Source organism: Anabrus simplex, chromosome 5, assembly GCF_040414725.1.
Source record: "Anabrus simplex isolate iqAnaSimp1 chromosome 5, ASM4041472v1, whole genome shotgun sequence".
NCBI classification, from domain to species: Eukaryota; Metazoa; Arthropoda; class Insecta; order Orthoptera; family Tettigoniidae; genus Anabrus; species Anabrus simplex.
Genome location: NC_090269.1, coordinates 47,818,999 through 47,842,221, shown reverse-complemented (window position 1 = coordinate 47,842,221; position 23,223 = coordinate 47,818,999). Strand labels below are relative to the sequence as shown.

The 23,223-nt window shown below is 37.2% G+C and overlaps 1 protein-coding gene across 1 annotated transcript in view; it reads left to right on the top strand.

Annotated features, from left to right (window-relative positions):
* The window catches only part of LOC136874345 (vacuolar protein sorting-associated protein 4B-like), a 72,064-nt gene that overhangs the window by 32,717 nt on the left and 16,124 nt on the right, over positions 1 to 23,223 (top strand). Inside the window, exons 3-6 of the mRNA XM_068227761.1 lie at positions 7,612 to 7,767; positions 12,731 to 12,884; positions 21,265 to 21,384; positions 22,275 to 22,427. Of these exons, the coding sequence (XP_068083862.1) occupies positions 7,612 to 7,767; positions 12,731 to 12,884; positions 21,265 to 21,384; positions 22,275 to 22,427 (583 nt within the window). The remainder of the gene's footprint in view (positions 1 to 7,611; positions 7,768 to 12,730; positions 12,885 to 21,264; positions 21,385 to 22,274; positions 22,428 to 23,223) is intronic.

Below are 23,223 nucleotides of genomic sequence, written 5' to 3'. Positions count from 1 at the left end.
AAGAGGTAGGAGATTATAAAGTGTACTTGATGGGTGTTATAAAGGGAAGGGCAGAGTGTGGGGTAGGGCTGTTCATCAGGAATACTATTGCATCCAACATAATTTCTGTTAGGAACGTAAATGAGCGAATGATGTGAGTAGATTTGGCAGTTGTAGGAATTAAGACAAGAATTGTCTCAGTATATTCACCATGTGAGGGTACAGATGAGGATGAAGTTGACAAGCTTTATGAATTATTGAGTGACATTGTAGTGGAAGCTAATAGGAATGGGAAGCGTTTGCTGGACTTCTGTGCTAGTACAGGTCTAGCAGTTACGAATACACTCTTCAAGAAGAAGGCTATTCACCGCTACACATGGGAGGGTCGGGGCACCAGATCCATAATAGATTAACTTATATCTTAACCAACTTCAAATTCAGGAAATCTGTTAGGAATTTTTGGGTTTTCTGAGGATTTTTCGATGATACAGACCTCTATCTGATCTGTAGTGAACTTAGTAAGATATTTAGAGTTATAGGGGTAGAGCTCATATTAGGCATGGTTTTCCATCCATGTGAGTGTCCACATAGTATAGGGGTGGCACTTACATGTGGCTCGGTCTCCCGCCTATGTGAATGTCCACATACTAGATTTAGAATTTTATTTGATTCTATTTCATTTTAATTTATAATTTGGTTTGAATGGGAACATGTATTTGAGCAGAAGCGTGTTATGTTCAGAAATAAATTACATTACATTAGTGAACTTAGAATCTGTAGCCCTAGGATAGAGAGAGTGAAATCTGTCTGCAGACGAATAAGGGTAGAAAATCTCCATGACATGAAAATTAGATGGAAGTACATGGATTCGATTAGCTAAAAGTTCAAATCAATAGACAGTAAGCAGGTTCAGGATATAGAAAGGCATACAGGGAAACAGCAAGTAGGAACAAATGTGTGTAAAGATGAGGAAAAGGCAAACATCTTGGTGGAATATCAGAAATGGCTCCAAACAAGGACTGATGCAGACAGGGAATTGTACATAGATGAAAGAAACAAAGTGAAACAAATAGTTGTTAAATTCAGAAAGAAGTCATGTGAAGATTTTGGTGATAACCTGGAAAGGCTAGGTCAAGTAGCAGGGAAACCTTTCTGGACAGTAATAAAGAATCTTAGGAAGGGAGGGAGAAAGTAAATGAATAGCTTTTTGGGTAATTCAGGTGAACTCATAATTGATCCCAGAGAATCACTAGACAGGTGGAAGGAATATTTTGAAAATCTTCTCAACATAAAAAGAAATCTTCCTGGTAACATCGCAAACAACCAAGCTCATGGGAAGGAAGACGATGATATTGATGAAATTATGCTTGATGAAGTGAAAAAGATGGTGAACATACTCCAGTGTCATAAAGCAGCAGGAATATATGAAATTAGACCTGAAATGGTGAAATATAGTGGGAAGGCAGGGATGAAATAAGATTAGCATGGTACCTTCTGATTGAACAAAAGCAGTAATTGCACGTATCTATAAGCAAGGGAAGAGGAAGGATTGCAACAACTATCAAGGTATCTCATTGATCAGTATACCAGGCAAAGTGTTAACTGGTATCTTGGAAGGGAGAGTGCGATCTGTGGTTGTTAATAAGTTGGATGAAAACCAGTGTGGTTTCAGACCACAGAGGGACTGTTAGGATCAGATTTTCAGTATGCACCAGGTAATTGGAAAATGCTATGAGAGGAATATTTTAATTGACAATTATTGGAATAAATTATACAAATAAGATATATGAATTACAGTTTAGAAATTTAAATATAATGTTTTTTCTTTTTTAAGTATAAATGAGGATCGAGGAAAGGAGAAGTTTCAAGAACAGAGCAGAAAGCATTTTAAATTTTAGTATGTAGAGATTAACCTAATAAGTTTTATTCATTTTATGACTTGAAAATTATTTTTAAAGTTTTTACTAAATGACATAGTAAGTGTAAGTGAACAGTTTAGACACAAAAGAAATATTTTAACGATTTCAAGATTTATGGATAATTTGTTTTGTTAATGACTGTATTGTACAAATGTATCAAGTCCAAGGATTTTGTTTGATGTTTATGCACCACTGAAGAAGAGAGCAATAGCCCTCGAAACATGTAGGATAGATAATTATAATAAAATGTAAAGTATTGACAAGGCAGAAGATTGTTTCATAGAAAATGAATATAAGTCAATATGAACAAGACTGAACCAACATGATTATAATAATCAATTCTGTTATATTTATGTTTCATAGATATAGAGAAAGCATATGACAGAGTACCAAGGGAAAAGATGTTCACTGTACTGGGGGACTATGGGATTAAGGGTAGATTCTTAAAATCTATCAAAGGCATTTATGTTAACAATTGAGTTGCTGTGAGAATTGATGGGAGAATTTCTTTGTTCAAGGTACTTACAGGCATTAGACAAGGCTGTAATCTTTCACCTTTGTTGTTCATAGTTTACATGGTGAAAGGTATAAAGTGGCAGGAAGTGATTCAATTAGGTGGAAATGTCATAAGCAGTTTGGCCTTTCCAAGACTAGATTGATGTCAGTAGGTCAGAAATTCAACAGAATTGAATATCAGATTGGGAATACAAAGCTGGAACAGGTAGATAATTTCAAGTATTTAAGATGTGTGTTCTCCCAGGATGGTAGTGTTGTAAATGGGATTGAATTGAGGTGCAGTAAAGCTGATGCAGTTAGCTCGCAGTTGCGATCAACAGTATTCCGTAAGTAGGAAGTCAGCTTCCAGACAAAATTATCTTTACATCATTCTGTTTTCAGACCAACTTTGCTGTACAGGAGAGAAAGCTGGGTGGACTTAGGATATCTTATCATAAGTTAGAAGTAACAGACATGAAATTAGTGAGAATGATTGCTGGTACAAATAAGTGGAATCAGTGGCAGGATGGTACTCAAAATGAGAAGATAAAGGCTAAGTTAAGAATTAAATCTATGGATGAAGCTGTGCGCGAAAACCAGCTTCGGTGGTGGGGTCATGTGAAGCAAATTGAGGAGGATAGGTTACCCAAGAGAATAATGAATTTTGTTATGGAGGATAAGAGGAGTAGAGGGAGACCAAGACGATGATGGTTAGACTCAGTTTCTAATGATTTAAAGATAAGAGGTATAGAACTAAATGTGGCCACAGAACTAGTTACAAACAGACGATTGTGGTGACATTTAGTAAATTAACAGAGGCTTGTAGACTGAACACTGAAAGGTATAGCAGTCTATAATGAAGTTGTATGTTGATGTATGTAAAAGAACTCCTGCAGGACTAAATTCCAGCACCTTGGCGTCTCCAAAACCTGCAAGAGTAGTTAGAGGGATGTAAAGGCAATAACATTATTAGGTTGATTTTTTTTTTTTTTTTTTGGTTATATGTTTTCTTTTTCTTGTAGTTTATAAATGTATTTATTCAAATTTAATTTTTGAAAACTGAAGAACTAGTTATTAAAACATTTAAAACAATGTTTTTAGTCAGTCATTTTACCTCCTAAACTGTATTCTCAAGTGCAGCATTTTAAAGTTTAAAGGATGTTCAAACCCCATCTTGATATCCACAGTGCACCACCTTATTTTCAAAACACCAGTCACCACTGATGTATTCCAATACTCGTAGACCATGTTGAAGATGACCGTGTAGAACAGACACCAGTCAGGATCAGCGTATTGTAAGGGTGGCACTTGCAGACAGCACAGTTACTGAATAGTGAGATTGTGAAAAAATATTGCTATCACTCAAACACAATTTATAATACAAACAAAGTATTATGATATAAAAGTTGAATTAAATGATGTGTTGCTATCCATTCTTAAGGCTAAAAGGTTTTTATACCAGTCTCAAACCAAAATTAAATTCTTTACATGATTACATAAAAGCTGAAAATGAAGAATTTGTAGGTATCCATATCTTATATACTTTTACTGTCAGCATAGCACATCTCAAAGCAAACACCTCTATGAAGGTCTAGTTTAATTGAAAAGGTTATGGAGAATAAGCAGGCTTCTCTTCGCCTTTATTTGATATGTCTATTACTACACTTGGCACAGTCATTTGTAATCTTCTGAGTGCAGCTAGTTGAAGTGTGGCTATACGTTCAGTGATTCCTTCTCTTCTACTAACCCAGAAACCATGAACTGCTGCTTATAGATGTAATATTGACCATGAATTGCCAAGAGCTTAAATTCTGCCATTCACACACAAAATTCATAGAATAAACATACGACCAAAACATGAGACCGAGATGTCGCAGTATATCCAACATATGAATGCAGAGGATTAAGTGCTAGACAAATGTTACTCTGCATTTCATACACCCCTTGTTGTTCACCTAAGTGAAAACCAACTATTGTCATCTTCGAGTAGCCAGAATACATTAAGGCGACACTCTGGAGATAAAAAGATATTTTTACCTAATGCATGGATTTTCACAAAACTTTGTGGGAATGTTGCCTACATAAAAGTAGAGATATCATGAACATTTCTTTCATATACAATTAATAGCTTTTCCAAAATAAATTTTTACTTTTGAAATTTTTAATTCCATTTTTTTTCATGAAATGTAATTAACGTGTTAATGTAAATTCATAATTAGGTAGATAATACTTCTTTTAAAAGCACTACATATTGATTTTTCTGTTTATAATTTATATAAGGAGATATATCGTACTAAAGTTTGTGTAATTTTTACGTTCTAAAATTTTGGACTTAAAAATCCCTACTACTTGAAAAAATTCTGCAATAAAAAATTCCGTATGTAGGTTTCTTAATATAGCTCTGATACATATTCCATATAAATATTGTTATATTTGGCAGAATATTATGGGAGAAAAATGGGATTTAAATGTAAAATTACAATTGGCAAACAAAATATTATTACAGTGATAAATTGTTCAAATTCAGTGGAATAACTTCGTGACAAGAAAAATGAAATTCATTCCTTTCAATTTCATAAAATAAAAATTCACCAAAATTACCAAAATATTGATTTTTATCTCCGAAGTGTTGCCTTAAAGGTGAGATGAGTCTCCTGTATGTACTGATGTAAGTCTCTTAAATTCCAATCAATTGGGAACATGCATAATTTTCAAAAATATTTTTTTTGAAAAGTACACCAATGAAATAGTACGTAAACGTATTACATTGTGGTATGTTGCCTTGTTTTCTACCATTAAAAAAATGTTTAATAGTGCCTTTCCGCAAGGCGAGTGAAACGGCCTCTGACGTAAGCGGCGCGCTGTGACGTCACGATCCAGTACCGCATGGAGCTCTACCAGCCGTTGTGCATCAGCCGTTGCTAAAAGCCGATTGTTTATTATTCATGATCGCGAGTATCTTCGAAATGACAGAAGAAAGGTTCGAAACAGCACAGTCAGACAATCTACCATGTGTAGATGTCATCATTCTTGAAAAATGTGACTTTTGTGGCCGCAGAAATTCGCGGATAACAAGCAAGTTTGTAAGTGGCGTCTTTTATATACGTGCAATGTACTGTAACCCATAGTATTAGGATAACAACGAACGTGGATAGATATCACATCACTTTCAACATTTCCTTCTAGACTGATTCCCCTATTAAAGAATAACATTACATTTTCGGGCTTTCAGCATTAGTAAAGTAAGAAATCGGATTTCAGCACTAACATAAACATATAGGTAGCATTATAGTACTAGTCCGCTTCTGTGGTGTAGTGGTTAATGTGTGCCACTCCCGGAGGCCCGGTTTCGATTCCCGGCTCTGCCATGAAAGTTGAAAACAAACAGTACGAGGACTGGAACGGGGTCTACTCAGCCTCGGGAGGTCAACTGAGTAGAAGGGTTTCGAATCCCACCTCAGCCATCCTCGAAGTGGTTTTTCGTATTTTCCTACTTCTCCTCCAGGCACATAAGGCCACAGCCGTTTCCTTCCCTCTTCCTTGTCTATCCCTTCCGATCCTCCCATCCTCCAACAAGGCCCCTGTTGAGCATAACAGGTGAGGCCGCCTGGGCGAGGTAATGGCCCTCCTCACCAGTTTCATCACCATACTCAAAGTCTCAACGTTCCAGGACACTGCCCTTGAAGAGGTAGAGGTGAAATCCCGCTGAGTCCGAGAGAAAACCAACCCTGAAGGATAAACTGATTAAGAAAGAAAGAAAGAAGGAAAGAAAGAAAGATCATAGTACTATAGGGCTATAATCTATCATTCCCCAAAAAATATATATTTATGGTTGGGACAACTGGCCTACCCACTTCCAGGGCCCATGAAAGAGAATTAAATATCTTTGTGGAGGGAAAAAGTTAAACATGATAAAGATAAATATGACTTCATCTAGTTTTCACAAGTCGGGCTGAGTGGTTCAGACTGTTGAGGTGCTGGCCTTCTGACCCCAACTTGGTTCAGTCCGGTGGTAGTTGAAGGTGCTCAAATACGTCAGCCTCGTGTCGGTAGATTTACTGGCACGTAAAAGAACTCCTGCAGGACTAAATTCCTGCACATCGGCGTCTCCGAAAATCGTAGAAGTAGTTAGCGGGGCGTGAAGCCAATAACATTAATTACATTTGGCTTTTAACAAGCTGAACATATCAGGAAAGAAAGTGTCCTGGTGACATTTTAGTCGCTCAATACAGGAATGTCTTTGGGTGCTGTGACTTTTACTTTTTTTTTTTTTTTTTTTTTTGCTTTACGTCACACCGTCACATATAGGTCTTATGGCGACGATGGGACAGGAAAGGCATAGGAATGGGAACAAAACGGCTGTGGCCTTAGGTACGGCCTCAGCATTTGCCTGGTGTGAAAATGGGAAACCACGGAAAACCATCTTCAGGGCTGCCGGCAGTGGGGTTCAAAACCCACTATCTCCCGGATGTGAGCTCACAGCTGCGCGCTCCTAACCGCACGGCCAACTCGCGCGGTATTTTTACCCTTCGGTTTATTGACTTGGCTTGTATAACCTAAAACCAATTAAGCTCTTCAATAAAGACATACATAACTGTCCCATGCCAAGATATATTGGTAGAATTTGTTTGGTATGGTATGCGATGTGCTATTGCACATCGGAACTCTACACCATTTATAAGTTTTCTGCCTCACTGTCTGCGCAGGATTCATTTTAAGTCTAAAATATACTACTCAGATTATTATCCAATGTATAGACCTCGAATTTAACCATACTAGACACTAACGTAAAGTAGAAATACGCGAAGTGTATCCTACTTCTCACAGCACACTGTGTTATTTCGTCTGCTAATTCAGTCAACCTGTACGATGACGTCAGACCAATGAGATCGCGTGCTTGCGTGACGTGACATTTTCGTAGATTTTTATCACGTTTGGAGTTATTATTTGTACATTCTGATCACATTTTTGAATTCTGCATGAAATTTTGAATCAGATTAGCATATTTTTAATTAAAACCCCGGATCATGCATGTTCCCTATTGAGCTGAGATTAGATGATAGAGAATAAGTTCCTAACCTACTACTTGATTATGTAATCTCATGTAGAAATATTTCAGAGATAAAACATACAGAAAAACAGGGAGAATAAGTTTCAATATGACAATAAGAAAGTCGGTAAAATGAAAAAAATATAATAACAGAATTATTTCATGCAGATGATGGAAGAATCGAGAACCGCAGAAATACAATTGCTGCCATGAAGAAAGATCCTGGCACTGGTGGACTGGACAGCATTGCAGGATTAAGTGTAGCTAAGCAATTATTAAGAGAGGCAGTTGTACTACCTATGCGATTTCCTCATCTATTCACAGGTTGGTATAGCTCATTGTCATTATATCAGCTGAATTACCTGCCCATACCAATACTGTTTAAAGCAAACTGCTATTTTATATGTCTCCTGAAAAGATCTGCCCTTCTTGAATGCACAGTAAAATACATGTATTTATGGCCTACACAATAATAGGAAGCCATTATGCCATAATATTATTAAATAATAGAAACCATGAGTGTGCTCTCTAAATGATCTGATTTGTAAATTAAACATTTCTGAAACACAAAGTGGACCCATATGAAAACTATCAGATGAGCTGTATTCTACAACTACTGTGTTGCAGTGTGGTATAGCACAGATGGTAAGAGCAAGCCGAACACAGCGGTATGCCAGTCTTACAAGTGATAGAGTTGAGTCTTGGGCAGGGATAATCTTTTATTTTAGATTTATTTAATTTTTACCATCTTTTAATGTACCTGAAATATCCTCTTTTATGAAAATTTTCAGTGAATAAAAATGTATGTGGCCCTAAGAAGGGCCGATATGTCATCAGAGTCTGATGAAAATGGGATAGGTAGTGGGAATGGGGGAGAAACAAACTGCACTAAGTATGGTTAGCTACATTAGCAAGTGTTCGAAGTTATGACGTACTTGGTTTATTTGCATCTGGGAACACACACACAAAAAAAAAACATGGCGCAAGAGCCCCAAAAGGCCTTGGCCTACCAAGCGACCACTGCTCAGCCTGAAGGCCTGCAGATTACAAGGTGTCGTGTGGTCAGTACAGAAAATCCTCACGGCCGTTATTCTTGGCTTTCTAGACCCAGCGATCTCACCGACAGATAGCCTACATGATTACAATTGAGGAGCTGAGTGGACCTTGAACCAACACTCAGATCCAGGTAAAAATCCCTGATCTGGTCGGGTATCAAACCCGGGGCCTCCAGGTAAGAGGCAGTCACGCTACTCCCACACCACATCTGGGAAGACTGCTTAATGGATTTTCTAGTGTGCTGTAGCATAGCTGGTATTATTGATCTGCAGGTTTCAGCAATGAGTGTGTCGAAGGCACTCACAATTTTCTGGCTCCTGGGTGTGAATTGTTTGTTTCAAATGTCCCTACAGGAAGAAATCTAATGACATTAAATCTGGTGCCCTTGTGGGCCAAGTGACAGGTCCTATTCTTCCTACCCATTTTCCTGGATGTATCTCATTCAGATGGTTACGGACGACTAACGTCTGATGTGGTGGAGTTTATCCTGTTGAAACCATATTGTTAAACTTTCTCCAAGTAGCACATCCTTCAGCAAAAGTGGGAGTTCATGGCATAGAAAGTGAGGTAGTACGCATCTGTTAAATAACCCCCAAAGAAATACTGTCCAATAAGGCAGTCACCCAAGATTCCACACAATGCATTCACTCCCATTGCACTTGATAGGCTGCCTGTCACATCCGTGGGATTCGTCACTACTCCAATAGTGCTTGTTGTGGCAGTTGATGGTACCATTATTGTGGAATCATGATTCATCCAAGATCAGAATTTTCAACAGGAATGCTGCATCATTTTCCAGATTTCCGGAGAGCCACTGACAGAAGTTCATTTGAGCTTTGAAATCCTGCCCGTGGAGCTGCTGGTGTAGCTGTAGATGGTAGGAGGGATATTTATGCACATGCAGTATTCATAATACAGAAGCCTCGCTGCTGTTCACCTGTTGTGCAATTACCCATGTATTTGCATGTGGGTTACTGCAAACTGTGTCCAGAACAGCCTCCTCATTCTCACCGGACACTACAGTCTTCTTTTGGACAGGTGATATCATCTGAAGTACCCCTGTTATTCACAAACGTCTTTCAACACTGCAGAAAGTCGTTGCAATCGGATGTCGCCTATCCAGACTTTTCTTGATACAGACGTAGTGTCTGCAATGAATTCTCTATTGCTTCCCTGTAGATAATATAAATTTATTAAGGATGAGCTGTGTGCTTAATAGAAAAGTAGTTAAGAATAAATTGTATAATATTGTATTTAAGGAACATTTCTTCTCTTGTTAATTTAAAATTTATTGCTTGATAATAATGTACTTTTGTGTGCAATATGCCACTGAAGAAGACACCCCATTTGCAAATAAAGTGAGATTAATTGATTGACTGATTATTTGTTATTTTTTTTGCTATTTGCTTTATTTCGCACCGACGCAGATAGGTCTTATGGCGACGATGGGATAGGAAAGGCCTAGCAGGGGGAAGGAAGTGGCCATGGCCTTAATTAAGGCAGCCCCAGCATTTGCAAGGTATGAAAATGGGAAACCGCAGAAAACCATCTTCAGGGCTGCCGACAGTGGGATTCGAACCCACTATCTCCCGGATGCAAGCTCACAGCTACATGATTCTAACCGCACAGTCAACTCGCCTGTCGGTCGGTCGGTCGGTCGGTCGGTCGGTCGGTCGGTCGGTCGGTCGGTCGGTCGGTGGAATGCATAGCGAATGGCTGAAGTGACTTCATTCCAACCTTATAGCAGTGCAGTGTGCACAGTGCACAAAAACAATAATAGCAATGTTTTACTACTTGCATGTGGCACACACTGACTTGTATTTAAGCAGTGAAGCTTCATACTGATGTAAAAAAATTGTACGATATAGAATTTGAACTATCAATTAATCTGTTAATTGGTAGGCTAGTGTTTGACAACATGCACTATGCCACATCTCAAGTGAGACTTTCATGAAGAACGTCTTAGAGTATATTATTCCTCTCCATACATTCTCCATGTCACTGTTTTAAGCATTACTGTAATTCATGTTTTTCAGTACATGGTCACTTGGCACGATATCTTAACATAGTGCATGGTAGACTGATGTACGAAAAATAAAGAAAAGGATGTCAAATTTTTCTAACGGTCTATAGACAAATGGTGGGAACGATAATAGTGTTCAGAATCATTTGCAGGATGTGCTTACAGTTCATTAGTACCATACGGGATGCTAGCAGAGAAATATTGACTTCACGATGATCTCACACGTTTGTTGGGCTGCAGAACAAAACATTGGTGAGGGCAGCTGATTCACCTGGTATCAAACAGTTATTTAAGGTTATCTTTATAAGAAGAGATTTACAACACCCAGAAGAGAATTGATCAGCCACTTTTAGCTCTGTCTAGTTAAGCTGCTCTGATTTAAACTCACAACACACTAACCTGCCAACATGTACTAGAGTTGGTATAAGGAAGGACAGCCAACCATAAAACTGGACCAAGTCCATATATATAATGCAGATTGTATCCACCACCCTATGAAGGTGTGAGAAAAGTGGCAGTCTGGTAAACTTGTTACTTTCTATTTACTCAACTTGCTGCCAAGAAAGGATCAGACTTTTAAACAAATATAGCAAATTGAGAATATTGATTAATAAAATTGATAGTGGTCAGGCTTTTCAATCTTAAAAAATCCAACTTTTTATCAGCATAGCTAAGAATATTATTCTAAATCATTTCATCATTACTATAACAGTGCTATTACAAGTAATAAATTTCATTTTGTTTCCTTAGATCATTGGGTGTATAGTTAATTAACTTACGCTATTTTAGTAGTTCTTCTAGATTCGTTGCCACACATAATAAATCAGTTAAAGTATATCATCGTGAACCACTGATCATGTTCACTGATCATTTCAATTTTCTCCTCCAACATATGTATTTTATGTTTCAAAATCACTATTATAGTATGTTGTTTCAAACATACACATTCTAAGGAAATCATTTTATGAAAGCACTACACTTATTCATATTTATTCACCTTACTCCAAATCTAGCTTCAACACAAGCACAACTGAGAGACTGAGAAACAGTTCATATTGCAAGAGGCTTGAAAGAGTACCTGCTAGATTACAGTGTTGTGGAGCCAGTAACTTTTCTCCTTTACCATACACAAGCAATGTTTGGGTCTTTGAACATTTCACAGATGGTTAGGGTTAATGGCTCTTACTGCAGAAACTTCCATATCAGTGCGTGAAAAATTACACAAGAAATAATTTGCTGTTAGAACGCACCAGATTGAATTGAAAATAGACCCTAAATTAAATTTCAGTCACTTTCATGTAATCATTCATTTCATACAAATCTTAATTTCATTATAAATTATGATATTTTTGCAAAGAGTATCTTAAAATATTCCATTTCCTAAGTAGGCAGTGTTTCGTTAAAATGTAGGAAGTAGCTTGGTTCCGAAAATTATTTTCTATTTTAGGCATGTTTAACTGTAATAGATCCTGCTCACTGGACAGATTGCATAAAATGTGACACCACACAGTCAACCTGTTTGGCAGAAATCTGTGAAGGATGGAAACAGGTACAAAGAAATATCTTCAAAGATCCTCAGGATTGAGGGAATGATAAGAAGAACTGTAATAGCTCTATTTATTACTGTTGGCTAAAAATGAATTAACTGTATCCATCATACCAAACAGATGTTTTCTTGTACTCAAGCTCTGTTTTCCTCTCTTGTTTTAAAATCATTTCTGCCCCATTGCTGCATCAACAATTCTTTCTAATTGGAAATGAAAGATAAATTTGGCATGGGTTCCTCCTTCTGAGTGGGTGTACTCTTTTCAACATGGAAAATCTCTCTCTCTCTCTCTCTCTCTCTCTGCAGATACATGCATCAGCAAAATACTCAGGGACAGAGTAGAATGCCCAACTTGTCCTTGATGACAATAGAGAAAAATCTACTTTGAAAAGACTGAACTTATGTGATTCCATTATAGATGTGTTTAAAGAAAAAATTGCTGATTTGAATTGATTGAGAAGTAAACAATGCCATTTTGTTTTTATAAAATGTAACTTAATGTATAATTTTATAAATTGCTTGACTTCAAAACAGTATACCATTCCACTGCTATTACAATATTATTTTGCTCAATGTTTTGTGTTTATTTATATTCATTTAATAGTAAGATATTGAATATATTTCTGTTGTTCTGTATTGGATTCTCTCTGCCCTCCTTCCAGGTGGTCGTCGAGCATGGAATAGAGTACTACTGTACGGTCCACCTGGAACAGGCAAGACTAAATTAGCACAGGCCATTGCATCTGAAATGAGTGTAGCATTCTACTGTGTTTCCAGTGCAGATATTTTGTCATGCTGGGTTGGAGAATCAGAGAAGTTAGTTTAATAACCTTTTAACATAATAAATGTCCTCTTCTATAGTGTAACGGTTAGCAGTATTAGCTGCCATTCTCTGATGTCTGGATTTGATTCCTGGTACTGTCAGAAATTTAAGAATGGCAGGAGGGCTGATATGGAGTTAAAACGGTACATGCAGTTCACCTCCATTGGCGATGTGCCTGAAAAGAGCTGCACCACCTGGATATGAGAATACGAGTTTACTTACTAACATAATAAATTTACAAATTTATGTTTCATACTACAATTTACATGTTTTAAGTGTAAATGTCTCAAACACTGCCAGTACAACACCTATTAATGATAAATCTATGTAAGATGAGGAAGTGTCCATAAATAAAACTTTTACAATGTAAAATACACTTAGCAAGTAAGAAACATGAGTAATGTGGATTTAACACTAGTTTCTGCTGATTAATGTAACTTTAATATATAAAAATAGCAGTTAAAAGTTATGTAACGAGAAAAATATAAAATTCTATGATTAGCACAAATTGTTGCCTCCGTGGCTTACGCGGCAGCGCACCGGCCTCTCACCACTGAGTTCTGTGGTTCAAATCCTGGTCACTCCATGTGAGATTTGTGCTGGACAAAGCAGAGGCAGGACAGGTTTTTCTCCGGGTACTCCAGTTTTCCCTGTCATAATTCATTCCAACAACACACTCCAGTATCACTTCATTTCATCTGTCATTCATTAATCATTGCCCCAGAGGAGTGCGACAGGCTTTGGCAGCCAGCACAATTCTTATCCTCGCCGCTAGATGGGGGCTTCATTCATTCCATTCCGGACCTGGTCAAATGACTGGAAACAGGCTGTAGTTTTTCATTTCTCATAGCACAAATTGTTATCAACTCTGAAAAAAAGTTGAGTGAACTCTAAAATTCACCTCAAAATGCTTAGAGTCAGACTGCAATTCAAAACTAGTCAAAACTAGTCATCAAAATGGGTATGGTAATAAACCATGCAATGTTGTATCTAAGTTATTCCTTGAGAAGGAAAAATCAGGTTTTCATTGTGATTTCAATGTTCCTCATCTGAAACCCTTATAGCCCTTCTATGTGTCATTTCTGCTAAAAATTTGCAAGTCTTAAGAAGGGTGTTTACGTCTGCTATCTTGAGTCCAGTTGCTTTAGGATATTAGTGAATTTTGTGGATCCATTGTCCTCTTGTCTTCTTTTCAAGATTTCTCGTCACTAGTTATTACAGACTATAAATTTCATTTTCTGTATTGAACCATTTCTGGCCTGGGATACTAAGCCACCATGAAATCAAAATGATTTTGAAATATTTTTGTTTAGACAAGTGCATCCTCTTTATATGATCTAATAAATTATTGTAATTATGAATGCATCAGCGAACCCTATATTACATTCCCTTCGACACTGGAAACCAAGTTAAAACTAATCAAGAATAATCCTTGAAGCTATTTGAGTGGTCACTGCCCACCCAACCATTAACACACAAAAAAATGAAATGAAATTATACACTTAAATAGAATGGTCCACTATTTGGGACAGAAAAATATGAACCCAGAATCATAACGTGAGTAAAGTCAGAATTTACTCATAACAAACAAACAAAACCACATATATCAGCACACAAGAAAAAAAAAAAAGGCAATTAAAAATACAAAATCAACTACTGGCTGTATGAACATATCTGTCCAGGTCAAAGAAAACCCGGGGGAATTTACGTTGGTTTTTGCTGGGATTCGAATCATGGATCTTCTGCCATCATGGCGGGTTTTTGAAAGAAAAACTCTAAATATTTTATTCAAGAAAGGAGTTCCTATCACCTACATTCATTAATTACTTGGCCCTCCGGCCGATCTATTTCCTGGTATATAAAAAAAGCATAACACATTTAAATCTCTCCTGTGACTGTACAATACGAGCTCAGTAAAGAATCTGTCTTTCCACTCTAGCACTGTTCTCCTCTCAGAGAGCCATTTATTTCACACTGACAGCCAGAACAGATGAGAAGTCACGCCCATTCTTAGCCCCTTTGATCTTCTTTCGTTCACAAGCCCCTTTTAAAATCTCAACTCTGCATGACCTCACATAATGCTTTAAACTTCTCATTCTATTGAGAACAAAATCACTTACGTCCCATCTCATAGAAATGTCCGTACCAATTCCAAATCACAACTTTAAATAATTATATCATTAAAAGGGATTTTCTTGCTATTCCATTCATGCTGACACAGACTTGAGAAATACAGACCAGGGTTCATGACCTGAGCATGCCAAAGAATTAAAAAAACAACACTCTTACACTCAAATGACCTGTCATATAATAAAAACAAATATACACTTCTTTAAAATGCAGGGGAGAAGAGGAAATTAATATGAAAGTGCTTCCTTATGGAAAGCTGTATCTAAATTGAGGTCTTGGATTCGAATCCAGCATCGTGCATCGTTCATAGTACACCATACAGCAAATCTGCAGCCATAGACTTTATGCTACAAAACTACTACTAATTTACATTTTTTTAAATGTATCGAGTGCATTCCTTCTTCAAAAAACATGCATTAATTAGACTCTATTTATATGCAATCATTATACTATTATATACCACCACCTTAATCTTTAACCGAATGCACTCACAAAATAAATTTTTAAAAATGTCTATTCTGAAACTTTCCATCTGATCCGTTCCCAAAAATTTAATTACACGATCACTGTGAACTATTGATTAAAGTGGAGTGATTACAACGAACCCCTCATGATTTCTTGCAAATTTAACTACATTAATGCACTCAAAAGCTTCCTATGTTAAACCCCTGAATATGATAAATATACATCCTAATATTGAACTAATATTGAACTATTTACAATCTATGCATTCATAATTACTTATAATGGGGTTATGCACTTATTTTAATACTCCATTGTGCCTTATGTTCGAGCCTCGGGCAGGCCCATGCTGGGAAGACTTTAAAACTCCATGCCAGCGATGATCATTATTGGTATATCAGGGGCCCAGAACTGAGTCGCTGTTTCCTGCAACATAGTTGGTATCTCGTTCTTCACTGAAGAAAGCTGTTGCACCAACAGAGAATATTAGCCACACGTTCATGTAATGTTAAAATCACACTCTATGGTGATCTCAGGGCTATTGTCCTGCACTGAATTTATGCCCGGTTATATATTCAATAATAATCACAAAAGCGTTTCTAAATGTTACAGGAATTATTCTATTGGTTTGCTATCAAACACATACATCATGAACTGTTTTCTGAACAACACTTTATATATCTCAGATTATCACCACACAAAGAGACTGATTCTTGTGACAAGTGATATGGAACGAGCCCTGTGACTATTTCCAGACTGACTGGGCTGCACGTCTGGATAGTCTATTTATTTAAGAGTGGCACAAGATGGCTGACTCTAGAATCCTCCCAGAGAGAATATCAACCTATTCCATTGATATTATGAATATCAGTGAAGCAGTGCGCTCAAGAGGTAGCTAAAATAATCCCATGAATCTTGATTGTATGTGGAAACGAATTTGATGAAACTTCTTGCAATTATCCAAAGCCTCATCCCTGCTTTTGAGGCAATCATGGGAATACCCATAACAGGCCATGTGTTCTGCGTATCATGCGGGGACACTTTCTTTATCTGATAGAATTACAACTGCGTAATTTACATTCCTCAGGATATATAGCGTACCCCTTCCAGTCAATCTTTCTTCTTAATTCTGAAGAGGCATGTGGTGTCATTAGTCATTCTAATTATAGTGGAAATAAAGGTGCAAATTTAATCTAACTCCACCTTTTCGTCCTGTTAGGCTGGCTATCCACATAAAATTTCTGTGCGGAATGTTGGCTCTCCGCAATTTTCGCCCCACGGTATTATCACGTGGTACGCGCTCGAGACCTTCCCTCTTCTGTTTCTGTCGCACAATCATCTCTGTTGCACTCGCTCCTTGGGTGGAAATTTCCATGGGTTCAGTGCTCACGTGTCCCCGTCTTGGATCGGCGCACACCAAATACAGAACATACTGGATAAAATTTTGAATATACAGTAGAGTCTCGATTATCCAACTAAATGGGACCTGAAGTATGATGGATCACCAAAAATGTTGGATAATACAGAATAACTTTGAAACTGAACTGAAACAAACAGGAAGGCTATACTCTAGTACTAAAACAATGACATATTTTAAGGTACTCTATTATTGAATTATCAATTCAATTGTACAATACATGCAGTATTGAACGAAAACATTCCAGATGTCTTACAAAAAGAAAATTCATAGGTTATAAATCATAGGTTATAAACTTCATGGTTCTGATCTGTATTGAATTGTAAGTACAATATAATTATTGAATTAATGTAGTATGGTCCACCTTTCAATACTATAACATGTAATATTCTAAATTACATTAATTAATTAGGGACTAGTTTTGGCCGGGGCTGGCCATCTTCAGCCTTAATGTAAAACATCTAATAATTAAACAAATGTACATGCACACAATTGACATAAAACAAATGAAACAAATATACACAAATTGACATTAAAAAACTGGGATGAAATTATGATTAAATTTGAAAATAAACTAGGTTCTAACTTCTTGAGTATGCTCATCATTGAGAATATTTCAAGTATTAATTTATATACACAGAACATCTAATCATTAATAATTCAATAGTAAATGGGAACTGGTAAAAGTTGATCCCGTAGTTCATCACCAATATCAATTATATATTATAGTATTGAAAGATGGACCATACTACATTAATTTAATAATTATATTGTAAAAAGAAACTTGTCAACAATATCTACTTGCCAGCTGATCCACGTTTTCTTGCTGCGAGATCCCACCAACGATGAAAATTCAACACCTCCGTTGCGCTTGCTTCCGGCTGTTGCTCAACGTAGGTTAAGGCCATTTCCAATGCACTTAATCCTTCACTGTGAGTCATCGTTTTCTCCTTTTGTTCTGCAATGCCTCGTTCTTCTTCATCATCCTCATTTTCATTAGCATTCACAAAATCAATAATATCAGGGTCAGTTAGTTCAAACAACTGATCTTGTGCACACCACTTACTCACATGTTCAGTCGTAGCATCCTCACAGCCAGGAATGCAATTCAGTAAGGGCACAATATTTTCCATGTCTTCTTGTACCACCTCCTCTCGATGTTCAGCCTCACTCAACAATATGTTCCAAGACTTTGCTAATGTCGTCGTTTCAACTTCTTCCCAAAACTGCACTATCCAGTATGCCACGTCTTTCATGTTTATTTGTTTTAACTTTTCTATTATGTCGTTGCCATTGTCTATCAGGGATGAAAGGAGTTTCCACCGATATTTCCTCTTCAATGTTTCCAGCACACCTTGATCCATTGGCTGGCATAATGACGTCACGTTTGGAGGGAGGAACATGACTTTGATGTCACCACTTCTAACTTGCTCTTCATTTTGGTGTGATGGAGCGTTGTCTAGTAGAAGAAGAGCTTTTCTAGGGAGATTGTTCAAAGCTAGAAATTTTTCTACATCTGGAACAAACTGTGCAAAAAACCATCCAGTCTTTAAATATGTCAGCAGACATCCAGACAGCCTTCTGATTCGTGTAATGGACTGGAAGAGCATTAACAGAACTGTTTTTAAATGCCCTAGGCTTCTTTGCTTTACCAATCACACGCAATTTTGCTGTTAAGTTCCCAGTAACATTACTACAGGCAAGAACAGTAACTCTTTCCTTACTATGCTTGTAGCCAGGTGCAGACGTCTCAGCTTGAGCTGTGAGAGATTTTGATGGCAGGATCTTGAAATTTAGCCCAGTCTCATTACAATTTCCGATCACCGGTTAATCCTTCAGCAAGAATTATTTCCTGAAATTCCTTTTTAAATTTCACAACCTCATCGGATTTAGCCGACAGTTTTTCTCCACAGATATTAAGCTGCCTAATGCCATACCATTTTTTCCACTGATCAAGCCACCCAGCACTGCCAGTAAAATTATGGTCCCCCTCATTAAACGCCTTCTGGAAATACACAGCCTTTTCTTGCAGAATGGGGCCAGATATTGGCAGTCTCTTTCCCGGTGTTGAGTGAACCAAAGAAATAGTGCTTCCCTTACTTTTTTGTACTCATATTTTTTCATTGTTTTTCTAATTTTCAGTGCATCACTTGTTGCTCTGGTAGAGCACCACTTTTCAATTTCTTCCCTCTTTTTTCTCCATGTTCCCACTGTAACACATCCAACACCATAATCTGAAGCCACTTTTTGAAGAGTTTCCCCTTTGTCCAGTCTCTTTAATGCACTCAACTTGTCCTCCATAGAAACAATCACTTTCTTCCGTTTACTCGCCATACTCACAGAGGATATGAAAACTATAACATCTGCACCCAACCAATACTACAGTGAACAATGACTGAAGACTCGCTGCACCTGTCCTTGAGAAAAAAAAAAACCGGCAGCGGTCAGGCCAGTGCTTATCCCACGGTCGCACCCTCCACACTGGGTGTCCCTGAATTTAGTCTCCACCAAAAGTTCAAATTAAGTCTACCAGTGTCGGATAAGCGAAGATCGGATGAGCGAGACTCTACTGTATGTGCCTGGATCACTAATTCATGGCTCTGATGTGGCACAGTATTGACAGTTCAACTCTTACAATAATATATGTATTTATTGATCCTCCTGTTCAGTACCTTATTTCATCTCTTAAGATATTTATTGAGATGTGTTTCAACTATTTATGAATCATCTTCAGTGACCTATATTAATTAAAACATTATCAGATTAAAATATACCAGGTGTATGCGTAAGTTTTTGCGAATTTTTTGTGGTAAAGAAAACAAGTAATTTTCAATGGAAATCAGTTTTTGTTCATTCAGAATATTGGCCATCGGTTTCTGCACACTTTGCCCATCTTTCAGGTAAGTTATGAATACCATACCAGGAAAAACTGCTCGTCTTTTGCGGCAAACCATTCGTCGAGCCATTTTCCAACTTTCTTGAAATTTCTGAAGTGTTGCTCTGAGAGCGCGTACCCCATTGATGTGAAGAGGTGATAGTCAGATGGCGTCAGATCGGGGGAGTACGGTGGGTGCAGAAGGATGTCCCATCCAAGTGATTTCAAGGTGTCTTTCACTGGTTTTGCTGTATGAGACGGCATATTGTCGTGTAACAAAATCACTTTGCCATGTTTTCTGGCCCATTCCAGTCGTCTTTCAATCAATGCGCAAAATAATCATTTGTTGGTGATAGCATTATGTATTAACGGTTTTGCTGGGCTTCAAGAGTTCATAATACATAATACCATTCTGGTCCCACCAGACACAAAGCATGGTCTTCTTGCCGAAGTGATTTGTCTCGCATGTTCTAATTGATGGAGCATGTTCACCATATGTTTTTACCAGCAAATGATGACTTTCCACAGCCTTTTTCTTTTGATTAAATAAGAAAGACAATAAGTACCGCAAATGTTCTTTCTCAGGCACAAATGTCGACATGATCACAGAATGATACAACGCAGACGTTAGTATTTGGCAGACTCAATTTGTGTGTGTGTTGGTAGGTTAATGTCAGACGAACAAACTGATGTATTTAATGTCAGACTAACAAACTGACATACGTGTCAAATTCATATGCTGCGCACTATTCACTGGGGCCATCTCTTAGTGGAACCGGAAAAGACTTATGCATACACCTGGTATATATGTATACACTGTAGAGTCCTTATTATTTATGATATTTACAGTCCAGTAAAAATTCATATTAATGTTAATAATACCTAACATTGTACGGCATAATCTGATAAGACAAAAGAGGCTAGATATATTAAGAGTCACCACAAGTTGTCATAAAATCCAGTTTCCTGGCAGTCACAAGATGTGAAAGAAATACAAGATTCTTTCCTTCTTCATTGTGCTAGTGATTGGGTTAATCTCTCGATAATTTCATTACGAAGGATACTCCAGACTCCTTTGAACTGGTATTTTTTATTTGTGCAAGTCCTGGTGATTCTTCTTTCAGTTTTGAGAAGCTGATTAATTCTTTTTTTATTTTTAATTTGGAACAGAGTTTCACATGTGGAAGTGGCTTTTGGGAGAGTTATGGTTTTATAGTGTTGGATCTTAGTGTCTATTGACAGGCATTTCTTATCATACATTGACCAGGTGAGAAAGTGGGCCTTTTTAAAAATTTTGTTAGTTCTATTTATCCATGTTCCTTTCTTGCGTGTGGGTGTGATGTGTTGTGTGTGATGATTTCTCCAAGGTATCTGTAGAACTACGTTAACTTTTTGATCATTAATGAAGATTTTTTTATGCTCAGTGGTTTCATGGGCATGGTATTACCTATTAACTTATTATGAAGTGTTCAGTTTATTTCATTTGCAGGTTGATTCGTGAGCTGTTTCAATACACAAGAAGCAACAGAGAACAGTCCATTATTTTCATAGATGAAGTTGACGGCCTATGTCGAAAACGTACTTCCCATGAAGAGGATAGAAGTAGAAGGTAATAACTGGTGCTACCAACATGAGTAATTACTTAAATCCACCTTGATGTTTTCATGACATAGAAACACTCTGGCAGGATCCAACAACAATAATGTATAAGAGAATTTCCCTATTCGTTATTGTTCAACTAGTATTTGTTCTTAAAATCACAGCAATAGAACCCGCTTTTGGGTGGTTAGGCCGTGTGCATTATGCAGAGTTTCGTCCAGACGTGCCATTTGGACTCATCAGCTGGAATGGCACGCCCCTCCAGGACTCTGCTTAGCAGTAGCAGACCAAACTGCGTGGCCTCGCTGTGTTAGCAAATCAAGTTTGCTAACCTGCTAAAGGAGAAATCATGTCCTATGTCAAACATTTTAAAGGTTTTTAAGATGTCTTCCATAATAACTCAGTAGCTGAGGATGACCCAACAAGGGTCGAAATATATACGGGTACTACTTATTACTTTTAACGTGACAGCATTAACCACTTATATTGAAGTGGATAGTCCAATATGTACTGAAAAGGTGGACCGATATAAATATTATTTTTTAAAAATAGTGTTATAAACATACATCAGTGTAGTGACTTTCAGTTTGGAAGGCCATGGGTTCGATTCCTGATCAAGCCAGAGATTTTAACTGCATATGGTTAATTCCTCTTGCTTGGGAACTGAGTGTTACTGAATACATAGGGTAGGCATCAGGTAGGGAATATGGCTGTAAAACTGGGCCGAATATTTAATAATAATAATAATAATAATAATAATAATAATAATAATAATAATAATAATAATAATAATAATAATAATAATAATAATCCCATACATTTTTATTGTATTATAGTTCTCTTGTTAGTTGGTGAAGATGAATATATAGCATAATAAAATTAGAACATCTCATGTTTTAGACTTAAGAATCAATTTCTGACTCTACTAGAGAACACATCAGCTACACAGCAAGACACAATATTCCTACTGTGTGCGACTAACTGTCCTTGGGAACTTGATTCAGCTTTTCTGCGACGTTTCCAGAGACGTATTTACATCTCTTTACCTGACAGGTATGAGATTTCCATTGTTACTAAGATCGATTGATTAATTTATTCATTCATTCAATCATTCATTCTGTAAATTATGGTTGGTTAGAAATATGAGAGTGAGAAAATTAACATAAAGAATATGTAGCTATAGTACAGATTCAGTTATATTTGTTATTCTGCTGTATATCATTGCTGTCCAGCTCCTTGGTTGAATGATCAGTGTAGTGGCTTTTGGTTTTGAATACATGGAGTAGGTATAAGGTAGGGAATCTGGCTGTAAAACTGGGCCTAATAATAACAATAACAATAATAATAATAATAATAATAATTGTACCCAGCGGTACACCTCTACGCGACGCAAGTTCAAATCTTGCGCCAATTGAAACTTCTCTACTGGAGAAACCCGGAACTTTAACCACTGAACTAACTCTACTAGTTATCAAAAGAGGTCACTGAGTGTTTTTGATTTGCTTTTGTTTTTCATTGATCAAGAAGTGTGAACATTCTCTAACAGATGTCTCTACTAAAAAAAAACTATGGTAATACACCCTGGCGCAATGGAATGAACTCTCTTGAAGACATTTTGTATTCTTAAGTTTTGTCTTTACTAAATTTTTGTTCCTTTATTTCTTGGGTTGGCAATATTAATCCTTCTGTCCGCCAGTTTTGAACTCAGCCAATCCCGAATTTTTTAAATTAATTTTTGACCAATAGTGTCCTCCTTCTTCGATGTTGATGTATAACTTTTAGCGACCCAATAAAATTGAGTAGGTGTGTCTACTCAGTCTTGAAAGGTCTCGAATTTTCCACGAGGGTA